Source organism: Mustelus asterias, chromosome 26 (assembly GCF_964213995.1).
Source record: "Mustelus asterias chromosome 26, sMusAst1.hap1.1, whole genome shotgun sequence".
Taxonomy (NCBI): domain Eukaryota; kingdom Metazoa; phylum Chordata; class Chondrichthyes; order Carcharhiniformes; family Triakidae; genus Mustelus; species Mustelus asterias.
In genome coordinates this window covers 21551223-21564978 of record NC_135826.1, presented here as the reverse complement: position 1 = coordinate 21564978, position 13756 = coordinate 21551223, and the positions used below count along the sequence as shown (strand labels likewise).

Sequence of the window (13756 nt, the reverse complement as noted above, 5' to 3'; positions counted from 1 at the left end):
CTGCACATAATACTCCAGGTGTGACCTCACCAATTGCCGGAAAAGATCTTAGTGAATGGAGGAGCAGGTTTAAAGGGCTTACTCCTAATCCTAAGTCCTATGTCTGATGTGCAATCTTCTGAGGTGCCTTGGTAACATTTTTACTATGTTAATGGCATAACTACATGTATAACACAAATGCACGTAGCAGTGATGGCAGGAAGGAATGCTGAATCTAGGGGTGGGGGGTTTGTGCAGAAGTTGTGATCTTGAATGTTGAGTCCGAAACAATTCTAACTTCGAATACTGCAACATTGAGATGGATGGAGGTAGACCTGGAAACTTCTCATACTGGGTTTTTTAAATCGAGCTGGTCACAAAGCAACTGCTGATTCAGTTTCCATTTGGTGATCCGACGCTGGAAGTTATCGCTACAAATTAATTTGTTTTAAAGTCTGGCTGGCTCAGTTGGTGGCATTCCTTTCAATGTGTTTAAGTCCCACTCCCGCGCTACTGAAGAAAACATTGCTTTGTTGGAGGTGCTGCCCATTCAATAAACTGTAGAGATTTTGCTCGATTACGCTTGCCGGTGTAATTTGGCCAAAGCAGAGCAAAAAGTTTGAGGATTTTCTCTGTGCGAGTAAATCCCTGTTTAAGTAGAGTGTCCACAACCTTTGTGCTAGTTTAACACACTGACCTTTGCCACAAAACTGCCTGGCCCCCAAATCAAATTGGTTAGCCTGACCATGTTTCTACTAATTTTGCTGTTTGTGATCCTTCAAGAAGATCCTTCATTTAAAGCTTTTCCTTTTTAGATGCACGGGCTTTTTAAAAAAAACACTAATTGCTGAGAAATAGGGCGGCACGGTGGCACAATGGTTAGCACTGCTGCCTCACAGCGCCAGGGAACCGGGTTCAATTCTGGCCTTGGGTGTGTGGAGTTTGCACATTCTCCCCGTGTCTGCATGGGTTTCCTCCGGGTGCTCCGGTTTCCTCCCACAGTCCAAAGATGTGCGGGTTAGGTTGATTGCCCATGCTAACTTGCCCCTTAGTTTCCAAAGATGTGTAGGTTAGGGGGATTAGTGGGGTAAATATGTGGAGTGATAGGATGCTCTGTCAGAGAGCCAGTGCAGACTCGATGGACCGAATGGCCGCCTCCTACACTGTAGAGATTCTATGAAATTGACTAGTGCACAAAAATGAAATGAGTAAATAGTTTGTAGCTATATAAAATCTTGTTAGCTATATTGCTAAAGCTGCTCCAGGGTTACCACTCTTGTGTCAATAAATGTTTCATTTAATGTAAGGGCATTTTAAAATGATGCCCCATGACATTGGATCATGGAACATTTGTATTTGATTATGCGAAGTGAGTTTGAGTGTTGACTTCCGAAAAGTAGCGCAATTTGCACCCAAAGTGGGAACTCTGCCCCCTTTTTATGCACAAGTGTGCCATCCGCTTGCTTCTGCTTCAAGCAGAGAAGAGTATGAGGTTCTTGGTGTTCTGGCTAACAGGCTTGTTTCCACCAATTTAATAAAAAATGTTGACCATAAGACATGGGAGCAGAATTAGGCCTCTCGGCCCATCGGGTCTGCTCCGCCATTCAGTCATGGCTGATATTTTTCTCATCCCCATTCTCTTGCCTTTTCCCCATAACCCCTGATCCCCTTATTAATCAAGAACCTATCTATTTCTGTCTTAAAGACACTCAATGACCTGGCCTCCACAGCCTTCTGCGGCAAAGAGTTCCACAGATTCACCACCCTCTGGCTGAAGAAATTCCTCCTCGTCTCTGTTTTAAAGGATTGTCCCTTTAGCCTGAGGTTGTGCCCTTTGGTTCTAGTTTTTCCTACTAGTGGAAACATCCTCTCCATGTCCACTCTATCCAGGCCTCGCAACATCCTGTAAGTTTCAATAAGATCCCCCCTCATCCTTCTAAACTCCAACGAGTACAGACCCAGCGTCCTCAATCGTTCCTCATATGACAAGCTCGTCATTTCAGGGATCATTCTTGTGAACCTCCTCTGGACCCTTTCCAAGGCCAGCACATCTTTCCTTGGATATGGGGCCCAAAACTGCTCTCTATACTCCAAATGGGGTCTGACCAGAACCTTATACAGCCTCAGAAGTACATCCCTGCTCTTGTATTCTAGCCCTCTCGACATGAATGCTAACATTGCATTTGCCTTCCTAACTGCCGACTGAACCTGCACGTTAACCTTAAGAGAATCTTGAACAATGACTCCCAAGTCCCTTTGTGTTTCTGAGTTCCTCAGCATTTCCCCATTTAGAAAATAGTCTATGCCTCCATTTCTCCTTCCAAAGTGCATAACCTCACACTTTTCCACATTGTATTCTATCTGCCACTCTTTGCCAACTCTCCTAACCTGTCCAAGTCCTTCTGCAGCCCCTCTGCTTCCTCAATACTACCTGTCCCTCTACATATCTTTGTATCATCTGCAAACTTAGCAACAGTGCCTTCAGTTCCTTCCTCCAAATTGTTAATTATATTGCGAAAAGTTATGGTCCCAGCACTGAGCTGTGAGACACGCCACTAGTCACCGGCTGCCATCCTGAAAAATATCCCTTTATCCCCACTCTCTGCCTTCTGCCAGTCAGCCAATCCTCTATCCATGCCAGGATCTTACCCTTAACACCATGGGCACTTAGCTTATTTAACAGTCTCCAATGCGGCACCTTGTCAGAGGCCTTCTGGAAATCTAAATAAATCATGTCCGCTGGCTCTCCTTTATCTAACTTCCTTGTGACCTCCTCATTGACTGGTCATTCATTGGGAAGAATGTGACTACGTTCCCTCTATAACACTTCAATTTGAAGTAGTTCATGATTTCTGGAATCTAGCCACGCGAATACATTCCACCATTGAATGAGATCCTAGAACCATAGATCCCCCACAGTGCTGGAGGCGGCCATGTGGCTCATCGAGTCTGTTCTCTTGATTTATTATTGTTACATGTATTAGTATACAGTGAAAAGTATTGCTTCTTGCGCGCAATACAGACAAAGCATACCGTTCATAGAGAAGGAAACGAGAGGCTGCAGAATGTAGTGTTACAGTCATAGCTAGGGTGTAGAGAAAGATCAACTCAATATGAGGTAGGTCCATTCAAAAGTCTGATGAAAGAGCATCTTGCGCAGGCCCACACCTCCTTGCCCTATTCTCGTAACCCCATGCAACGTGGTCAGGCTAACCCCCCCCCCCACCTCGCTGGACCTAATCTACACCGGGCAGCACGGTGGCACAGTGGTTAGCACTGCTGCCTCACAGCACCAGGGACCCAGGTTCAATTCCAGCCTCGGGTCTGTGTGGATTTTGCACGCTCTCCCCGTGTCTGCGTGGGTTTCCTCCCACAGTCCAAATATGTGCAAGTTAGAATGATTGGCCCTAATACATTGCCCCTTAGTGGCAGGGGGATTAGCAGGGTAAATATGAGGGGTTATGGGAATAGAACCTGGATGGGATTGCGGTTGGTGCAGACTCGATGGGCCGAGTGGCATCCTTCTGCGCTGTAGGGATTCTATGATTTACCATGGCACACCTTTGGACACAAAGGTGTGCGGGTCCTTACCTGCACACCTTTGGAAAACTAAGGGGCAATTTAGCATGCCAATCCACCTTACCTGCACATCTTTGGAGTAAACCAGAGCACCCGGGGGGAACCCGTACAGACGTGGGGCGAACCAGCAAACTCCACACAGGCAGCCACCTAAGGCAGAATTGAACCCGGGTCCCTGATGCTGTGAGGCAGCAGCGTTAACCACTGTGCCACCCAATCATGGCTGATTTGTAAAGTGTTTTCTGTGCCTTTTTATAGGTGAGTTCTTGCACCACCCTGTGAAAATAAGGTTTTAATTTCAATTGTATATCATGGAATCATAGAATCCCTACAGTGCAGAAGGAGGCCATTCGGCCCATCAAGTCTGCACCAACAACAATCCCACCTAGGCCCTATCCCCATAACCCCACATATTTAAGCCGCTAATCCCTTTAACCTATGGTTTTGAATACCCTAAGGGGCAATTTAGTGTGGCCAATGCACCCTAACCCACACATCTTTGGACTGTGGGAGGAAACCGGAGCACCCGGAGGAAACCCACGCAGACGTGGGGAGAATGTGCAAACTCCACACAGTCAGTGACCCGAGTCGGGAATAGAACCCAGGCTCCTGGCGCTGAGAGGCAGCAGTGCTCACCACTGTGCCACCGTGCTGCCCTGTAGTTACATATCAAACAATTCAGTCAGATAATCTCTGTAGTTGGTTAAAAAAGGGTTAAGACAATGTTGCTCAGTTTAGGACTGGCAAACAATAAAATAATAACTTGTGAAAATTGTCCTCTTGGTGCTTAATATGTTTGTCTGAGTGTTTTTAAAGTCTAAAACAAAGTCTGCTGCCTAAGTGGGATCTCTTGGGGGTATTGGATTGAACTATGGGCTGTGATAATCTGAAACAGACTCTCTCTTTGTTACCTGGACATGCTTTTTAATTTGACCTAGTTCTCGAGGCAAATGGCAGCACCCTTGGGATATGGCGATCCAGTGTTTGTCCATCAGCTCCTGAAAAAACAGAAGCCTGGAACCTCAAAACGTTTTACTTCTGAGAAAAATTAGATTTTTGAAGAAGGTGACTCTGGAGTTTGTGCTGAAGTGAGCTTGCAGACATTCTGTTTCGGGGAAACAAATATTTGGAATAAGTGCTTGACACTATCTACCACCCACAGTCTGGCTACACCTAAACATTTCACCCAAATGGGACACTCCAATTCCTTTGGGCGTCTGCTTTGTGTTTAGTGCTGTTGGAACATGTCAGATTCCAGGGCATACAAAACAAGAATGTTTATAGTGCATGTTGCGGAGCAGACTCAGTGGGCCGAATGGCCTTATTTTTGGATGACATTTGAGATTGTTTGTCAGTTCAGGCTCACTGGGTAAATGGCTTCATGCGTCTGAGTGGTAGAGATTTGGATTAGGGTTGCCAACCTTCCAGGATTGGCTAGGAACTGAAGATCAATCTCCGAACAACCAAGGAGAAAGATCATGAGGACATTAAAAGAGTTTTTTTGTTATTTTTCTTTGAACATTTCTCTTTACCAGATATTAAAGAATTGAAACTGAAATGTCGGGTGCGGGTGGGAGGGAGAGGCTGTTTGTCTCACAGTTATGCACCATCCAGTAGGGTAGATCCTTTATGCTTTTACTTGGCCGTGGAAGCTAATGCATCAGAGGAATGGATGTGTTGGCTGATAATGGCTGGAGCATGGGGGGCCAGTCATGTGATGAAACCTCCAGGAGTACATTTAATTGTAGAAAATGCTGGAAAATCTCAGCAGGCCTGACAGCATGGGGAGGCACGGTGGCACAGTGGTTAGCACTGCTGCACCATAGCTCCAGGGACGCGGGTTCGATTCCCGGCTTGGATTACTGTCTGTGTGAAGTTTGCACATTTTCCCCGTGTTTGCGTGGGTTTCCTCCGGGTGCTCCGGTTTCCTCCCACAGTCCAAAGATGTGTGGGTTAGGTGAATTGGCCATGCTAAATTGACCCTCAGTGTACCCGAACAGGTGCTGGAGTGTGGCAACTAGGGGATTTTCACAGTAACGTAATTGCAGTGTGAATGTAAGCCTACTTTTGATTAATAAATAAACTTTTAGCATCTGTGGTGAGAGAATAGAGCTAACGTTTTGAGTTTGGATGACCCTTTGTCAGAGCTGACTCAAAATGTTGGCTCTGTTCTCTCTCCACAGATGCTATCAGACCTGCTGGGATTTTCCAGCATGTTTCCGATTCCCGCATCCGCAGTAATTTTCTTTTTATATACATTTAATTGCAGTTGGCCACCCTGGTTTGGTGATGAGAGAAAACCCCCAAAGAGGGTGGCCAAACCTCCTTAAGAGTCTGAAAATCCCAGATCCTACATTCTACAGAGTTGCAAGATCTCTGGACCTGAACTGAATCATAATTTGACTTTGCTCTTAAACCCAATTCCTTAATCCAACAATCTCACAACACCAGGTTCAAGTCCAACAGGTTTATTTGGTAGCACGAGCTTTCGGAGCGTTGCCCCTTCATCGGGTGAGTCACCTGATGAAGGGGCAACGCTTCGAAAGCTCGTGCTACCAAATAAACCTGTTGGGCTTGAACCTGGTGTTGTGAGACTACTTACTGTGCCCACCCCAGTCCAACGCCTGCAACTCCACATCATAATCTAACAATGTTATTCCCATTTGCCTCCCAGTTTGCATGTAAAGAATTGACTTGTGCAAAGTTGAGAAAATGTCGTTGAACTTGTGCGACACTTCCCGGATTAAATGGATTGACCGGTGGTTGAAATCTTGCCATTTTAGGATTTGTACATTTGCCAACCACCCCCCCCCCCTCCGCCGTCCCCCGTTTGCGTGTTGCATTAAACCAGTTTCTGTGGCTTTCATTTTGAATGTTTGTTGCTTTGCTAATGTGTGGTTTTGTTTTATTTCAGTACTATGAGATGTCATATGGCCTCAATCTTGAGATGCATAAACAAGTAAGTACAAGAGGAAATGAAAGCCTTTGATGAGGTTAATGAATGGAATAATTGCCTGTCATCTGCAGTTCACACACGAAACCGAGTATGTGGGTTGTATGAATATAAATCAGTATTTGGTTTTGCAATTCCTCCCCCAAAGCTTGGCCTACAAGGCCCTGGATGTTGGCAGATGGCTGTTTCACATTCATTGTGGAAGAATTGCGTTTTTGTAATGATAGGAAACAGTTTTTCTGGTAATTGTAGAGCAGATGGAAGGGAGCGGGGTTAAAGAGGGAAGTGGGGGGTTGGTGATGAATGTGGAATTGGGAGAAGTCAGCGAATTGCCGTCAGCGGGCCCTTAACCTGTGGGAGAAGGTGGTTTTCTACTTGTGTGTTTTGAATTGTGAAATGTAATTTTATTTACATGATGGTTTTTAGTTGAACATATGGAGAGTGCATGCCTGTACTGCTTTCCTTTTGTAAATTAAGTGACAATTCCTCCTGTTTTCCCGACATTTTCCCTTCGCCGTTGAAGGGCAGCATGGTTTGGTTTCTCTCCCATCCTCTCATCACCATTCTTGGTGCGCAAGTTGACATAATAGAAACATGGGAATTAGGAGCAGAAGCAGGCAAATTCAGTCCTTCAAACCAGCTCCACTATTCAATCAGATTATGACTGATCACTCCCTGGGCTCAAATCCCACCTGTTCTCCATATCCCCTCATCCCTTTTTTTATTAGAAATATATCTATCTCCTTGAAACCATTCAACGATTCAGGCTCCACTGCGCTATGGGGCAGCAAGTTCCACAAATACAGCGCCCTCTGCGAGTAGTAGTTCCTCCTCATCTCAGTTTTAAATCTATTGCCTCTCAACCTATACCTGCGACCTCTTGTTCGAGAGTGCCCCACAAGAGGAAACATTTGATCTACGCTTACTTTATCAATTCCTTTTTGAAATTTTATTTACTTCGATCAGATCCCCTCCCTCATCCTTCTAAACTCCAGCAAGTACAAGCCCAAACTGTTTAATCTCTCCTCATACGTCAACCCGCAATCAATCTGATGAATCTCTGAACTGCCACCAATGCCTCCACATCCTTCCTCACATAAAGAGACCAAAACTGGGTCCAATACTCCAGATGTGGTATCACCTACACCCTGTACAATTGTAATAATAACTGCTGTTTGACTATTCTTGGTGTACACAACCATGTCACTAAACAGCCAATTACACCTAGCAAAGGTTCCTGGATACAGATGATGTGTAGGATCCATAACCCATTGTCTCCTAGTTGAGAGGATGACGATGAATATGTTTTATTCATTCATGGGACAGGGGTGTCACTGGCTGGCCAGCATTTATTGTCCATCTCGAGTTGCCTTGGGGCAGTTGAGAGTCGGCCACATTGCTGTGGCTCTGGAGTCACATATAGGCCAGACCGGGTAAGTCGGCAGATTTCCTTCCTTGAAGGGCATCAGTGAGCCAGATGGGTTTTTCCGACAATCAACAATGGTTTCATGGTCATCAGTAGATTCTTTAATTCCAGATTTTAAAAAAAAATTGAATTCAAATGCAGTGGCGGGATTTGAACCTAAGTCCCCAGAACATTCGCTGAGTTTCTGGATTAATAATCTAACATTACTACCACTAGACCATCCCAACATAGCGCAATTTCTTCATTCCTTATCCTGCCCCTTAACGCTCTTCCTCTGAGATCAGTTTTGGCACATTCCAGAATCAAATCAGGGAGCTTCTGGAAAGCAGATGGCAATTTTTTGGTGATAGTTAAAATACCTATATATGTATTTTAACTATTAGGTTGCAAACTCAAAACACTGGATCATCTCTATGGAGAGCTGATTCCCACCAAAGAGGACAGAGATGTATATGCCCACTGTACTTAAATATCATGATTTGTACCATTAACAAAACTTTCTGTTTAAATTTTAACTAATTGTTAGTTACTAACACCTACAACCAGAGGAACCTGGTGTTCCTTTCCACATGTTGCCTCTTGGTAACATCGGCTGTTTTGGCTCGGTCAGAACTCTTTCTTCCAAATTAGAATGTGATGGGTTCATGTCCTAGGTCCTTTTTTAATTTGTTCTGCTGTGAAGTTGCGTTTGTGAAGATGTAAAGAATGTTTACAAAGGTGTAAAAGAATTGTAAAAACTGCTAGAGGGAAAAAAAACATTGCGTGGTCCCTTTTTAAAAGCTGGTTTTGTATTCGGTGCTTGAATGTATACAGGGTACACAGATTGCAACAATTGTAACTAAGACCAAGCATCAGGGTCACCTTGGTTGCAGGCTTTTGATAGCCTATCAGTTTAAAGAAAGCACTCAGCGATCAGGACTCTATTAAATTTGAATTCGCTGTTGCTGACAGCGTCAGACCAATCCTGATGTAGGAAGGTGGATAGGTCATCAGAGATATAAAAATAGGAACTCAATTGCCTGCACTCAGTTGAGTTCAGTTAGTTAGCTCAGTAGTTGAGTTCAGTTCAATTGAGCGGAACTGAAAAGCTGCCACCTCTCAACACATAGGGAGGGCAAGAGTGGCTCTCTGCCAGCTTAAATATCTCTTCAGAGAACTCTCCATCTATTTATCAGAAGGGTATCAAGTCAGAAAGAATTTATCAACAGCAACATCGACAAAAGGACTCCAAAGGTTTTTCCGAAGCCACAAAACCTGTTTGTATATTTTTTTGAGAGCGACAAAAATGACTTGTTAATTATTCACTTGAAGTGAGTGTTCAGGTCTTTCTGATAATGAACCTCTATACGTTAATGAAGAACAGTTGATATCTTCCCAAACATTTAAGATTACAAAGCGAGGTAAAGGGGATTAACCTCTGCGTTATAACAGTTCATAGGATGTGAATGTCGCTGGCAAGGCCACCATTTAAAGCCCTTGAGATTGTAGAGGTGGTAATGAGCCACCTTGAAGTGCTGCAGGCCATGTGGTGTAGGTGCTCCTACTGTGCTGTTAGGGAGGATGTTTCCAGTTTTTAACACCGTGACGATGCAGGAATGGTGATGTCGTTTCAAGTCAGGATGGTGCGTGACTTGGAAGAGTTCCTGCATGGTTCTGAGCAGTCAGCAAGAGTCTCTCTGTTTTTAAGGGCCCATGCCTAAACCGCTGAAGACCTGGCTCCACAGGATGGAGCTTGCATTGAACACACTCCACCCATCCTTACCTGAAAATCACAATGTAGCGGAGTCAGTGGTGTGGTGTTATTCTCGCTGGGCTTTTAATTCAGGGTAATGCTCTGTGGACCTGGGTTCGAATTACCTTTTTTTTGGGAAGGAAATCTGCCATTCTTGCCTGGTTGGGCCTACCTGTGATTTCACATCCACAGCAGTGTGGTTGATGGTCAAATGGCCTCGTCAGCCCCTCGGTTGTGTCAAACTGCTACAGAAAATTGGATAAGGAATGTGGACAATCCAACATCGACCTAGACACTGGAAACGACAACTGCAAACCCAACATAGAATCATAGAATCATAGAAACCCTACAGTGCAGAAGGAGGCCATTCGGCCCATCGAGTCTGCACCGACCACAATCCCACCCAGGCCCTATCCCCATATCCCACCCACTAATCACTCTAACCTAGACATCTCAGGACTCGAAGGGGCAATTTTAGCATGGCCAATCAACCTAACCTGCACATCTTTGGACTGTGGGAGGAAACCGGAGCACCCGGAGGAAACCCACGCAGACACGAGGAGAATGCGCAAACTCCACACAGACAGTGACCTGAGCCGGGAATCGAACCCGGGACCCTGGAGCTGTGAAGCAGCAGTGCTAACCACTGTGCTACCGTGCCGCCCTAACATGCCAGCCCTCTTACCAACATTTGTGATCTTGTGCCAAAATTGGGAGAGCTATCTCACAAACTAGTCAAGCAACAGCCTGATGTCGTCATACTCACAGAGTCGTACCTCACAGACAGTGTCTGCGACACTGTCCATTGTCATTCCTGGCTATGTCCTATCCCACCTACAGAGGTGATGGCAGCGCAGTGGTAAACAATCAGGAGGGAGTTGCCCTGGGAGGCCTCAACCTCTACTCTTCTGAAGGACAAAGGCAGCAGGTACATCATCGTCTTCCCCTCCATACCATTCATCATCCTGACTTGGAAATATATCGCCCTTCCTTCACTGTCACTGGGTCAAAATTCTGGATCCCCTTTCCCAAAAGCACTGTGGCTGTACCTACACCACGTGGATTGCAGCAGTTCAAGAAGGAAGCTTACTACCACCATTTCGAGGGATGGAGAATTCGTGGTGACATGGCCAGCAACACCGACATCCCATGGATGAATTTTTAAAAATGCAGCAAATTGCTGTGGCTCACATTAGCATGTTGTTGGAAGTGAGGTACTTTGCCACAGTGAGGGATGACTGAAAAACAGAGTGTGCATTTTTCACAACCTCAGGACAACCCAAAATGCTTCACAGCCAATGAAATATCACTTTTTGGCATGTAGTTGCTGTTGTAAGATAATCTGCAACTGATTTAGAGGCACCAAGCTCCCACAAGGAACTTCCTGAATGATGATCTATTTTTTTTTCTTCAAACATTAAATTTGAGAAAGGTTTTTAAAAGTTTATTTATTAGTGTCACAAGTAGGCCTACATTAACGCTGCAATGAAGTTACTGTGAAAATCCCCTAGTCGCCACGCTCCGGCGCCTGTTCGGGTACACAGAGAGAGAATTTAGCACGGCCAATCCACTGAACCAGCACGTCTTTCGGACTGTGGGAGGAAACCGGAGCACCCGGAGGAAACTCATGCAGACATGGGGAGAACGTACAGACTCCGTACAGGCAGTGACCCGAGCTGGGAATTGAACCCGGGTCCCTGGCGCTGTGAGGCAGCAGCGCTAACCACTGTGCCACCGTGAGAAAGGCCTAGAAATAGGCAATGTTTGGTCATTAAATGTGAAAGGATGCCAAAAAAAAGGGATTTTTTAAAAAAAAGGAGCCCTTCACATTCCTAACATTTTATAATCTCTCCTCTTTTTAAAAAGCCACATGCTTTTTATTTTTAAGTGCCTTATTGTGACTCAACATGTTTCACAGTCAAAGAATGACTCTGACTTGCAATGTCTGGTTCTCGAGGTAAATGTGGGCATTTTTAACGGGGCAGAATTCCAAAAGTCCCGAGATGAGCAACTGCGTATTCTTGTTTCTGGTCGTTGAGGTCAGAATGTTAACCATGATATGAGAACAACTCCCTGTTCAAATAGCGCCTTGGGGATTATCAATGATCACAGGAACAGGGAACCGGAGCCTCTGCCTCCTCTACCACACAGTACCTCCATTAGTAGAATACTCTCTCGTTGTATTGCACACAAGTACAGGCTTTGATTGGGTCGACAACTGAGGTTTTAGGTGGTGGCTGTCCGACACAGAGTGGAGAGTGCTGACGACTTGTGTTTTGTTGGGTGACGCTGTGCCTAATAGCCCTGCAGTGACTCATTCCAACCCACCTCAGGCCAACTAGTCAAATTTCCTTTTCATCTAAATAAAACGGATGTGACATGTGTTGTCAGTGACCCTACTGTGCCAATTGCCTAGGGTATTTGGTGTAATATTTTGCATATGTGGCTCAAACCTGCTGGAACGTTGGAAAAATAAATTGTGCGTGTTGGCCGATACTATGTCCGATTAAAGGTTACCTTGCAGACAGGATGGAGGCAGCAGCTGCCGTATCTACTCAGCTGGTAGCATTATATGAAGGAAACTGTTCCTCAAAACTGCTGCATCCTCTGGGTTTAAATCCTGTAAACAGGACCTTACATTTTGTTTGTTTGTATATTTATTTTTTTTCCCCCCCTCCTTATTTTCTTCTGCTTTTATAAACTTTCTTGCCAAGCTTCAGTGACCAGCTTAATTCATTCTGACCTGGGTGGAGCCAAGTATTGGTCTGAGAATGTCTTAAGTTTCACTTACTAATCCGCCCTGAGCTAACTGATTTCACCTGGGTACATGTTGGATTTTGCACCACGCTCTTATCTTAGTCTATTTATTAGTGTCACAAGTTTCGGGCGGCACGGCGGCACAGTGGTTAGCACCGCTGCCTCACAGCGCCAGGGACCCGGGTTCGATTCCCAGCTTGCGTCACTGTCTGTGTGGAGTTTGCACGTTCTCCCTGTGTCTGCAGGGTTTGCTCTGGGTGCTCCGGTTTCCTCCCACACTCCAAAGATGTGCGGGTTAGGTGGATTGGCCGTGCTAAATTTCCCCTTAGTGTCAGGGGGACTAGCTAGGGTAAATGCAAGGGGTTGTGGGGATAGGGCCTGGGTGGGATTGTGGTCGGTGCAGACTCGATAGGCCAAGTGGCCTCCTGCGCTGTAGGGATTCTATGATTGTAAATAGGCTTATGTTAACACTTCAATGAAGTTACTGTGAAAATCCCCTTGTCGCCACGCTCCGGCGCCTGTTCGGGTACACTGAGGGAGAATTCAGCATGGCCAAAGTACCTAACCAGCACGTCTTTCGGACTGTGGAAGGAAACTGGAGCACCCGGAGGAAATCCATGCAGACGGGGAGAATGTGCAAACTCCACACAGACAGTCACCCAAGCCAGGAATCGGACGTGGGTCCCTGGCATTGTGAGGCAGCAGTGTTAACCACTGTGCTGCGTGCGAGAGAGGGGAAAAGTCAACCCATCTTCCCCTTGCAATTTTAGCCTGTGACCTCTGTTGGTAAAAGTATAAATGTCCAATGAAAACAGAATTAGACTTGCTCTCAATCAAACAGCCTGCCTAGCTCCTATCTAATTCTGTGGCTCATTTCCTATCACATGAGAACAGAGAAATAGAAGCTGTTCTCGTTCAGCAGGCCCAGCCATTCAACAAGATGGTGGCTAATCTTCTATCGCTGCTGCACCTCCCTGAATGATCTCTGCATCCCTTGATTCCCTTAAAATCTATCAACCTTTGACTTGAATATACTCAACGACTAAGTATCCACTACTCTCTGGGGTAGAGAATTCCAAAGCAATACGGTTCTTAAAGTGAAGAAATTTCTCCTCATCTCCGTCCTAGAGGGTTGACTTCTTGCATTGAGACACACAGTAGCACAGCGGTTAGCACTGCTGCCTCACAGCACCAGGGACCTAGGTTCGATTCCGGCCTTGGGTGACTGTCTATGTGGAGTTTGCACATTCTCCCCGTGTCTGCGTGGGTTTCCTCCAGGTGCTCCAATTTCCTCCCACAGTCCAGAGGTGTATAGGTTGGGTGGGATTAT

At 45.5% G+C, this 13756-nt stretch overlaps 1 protein-coding gene across 2 annotated transcripts in view; it reads left to right on the top strand.

Annotated features, from left to right (window-relative positions):
* The window catches only part of LOC144479507 (transducin-like enhancer protein 1), a 230071-nt gene that overhangs the window by 40809 nt on the left and 175506 nt on the right, over window positions 1-13756 (top strand). For both annotated transcript variants that reach the window (XM_078198239.1, XM_078198240.1), the window contains one exon: window positions 6473-6517. In XM_078198239.1, the coding sequence (XP_078054365.1) occupies window positions 6473-6517 (45 nt within the window). The remainder of the gene's footprint in view (window positions 1-6472; window positions 6518-13756) is intronic.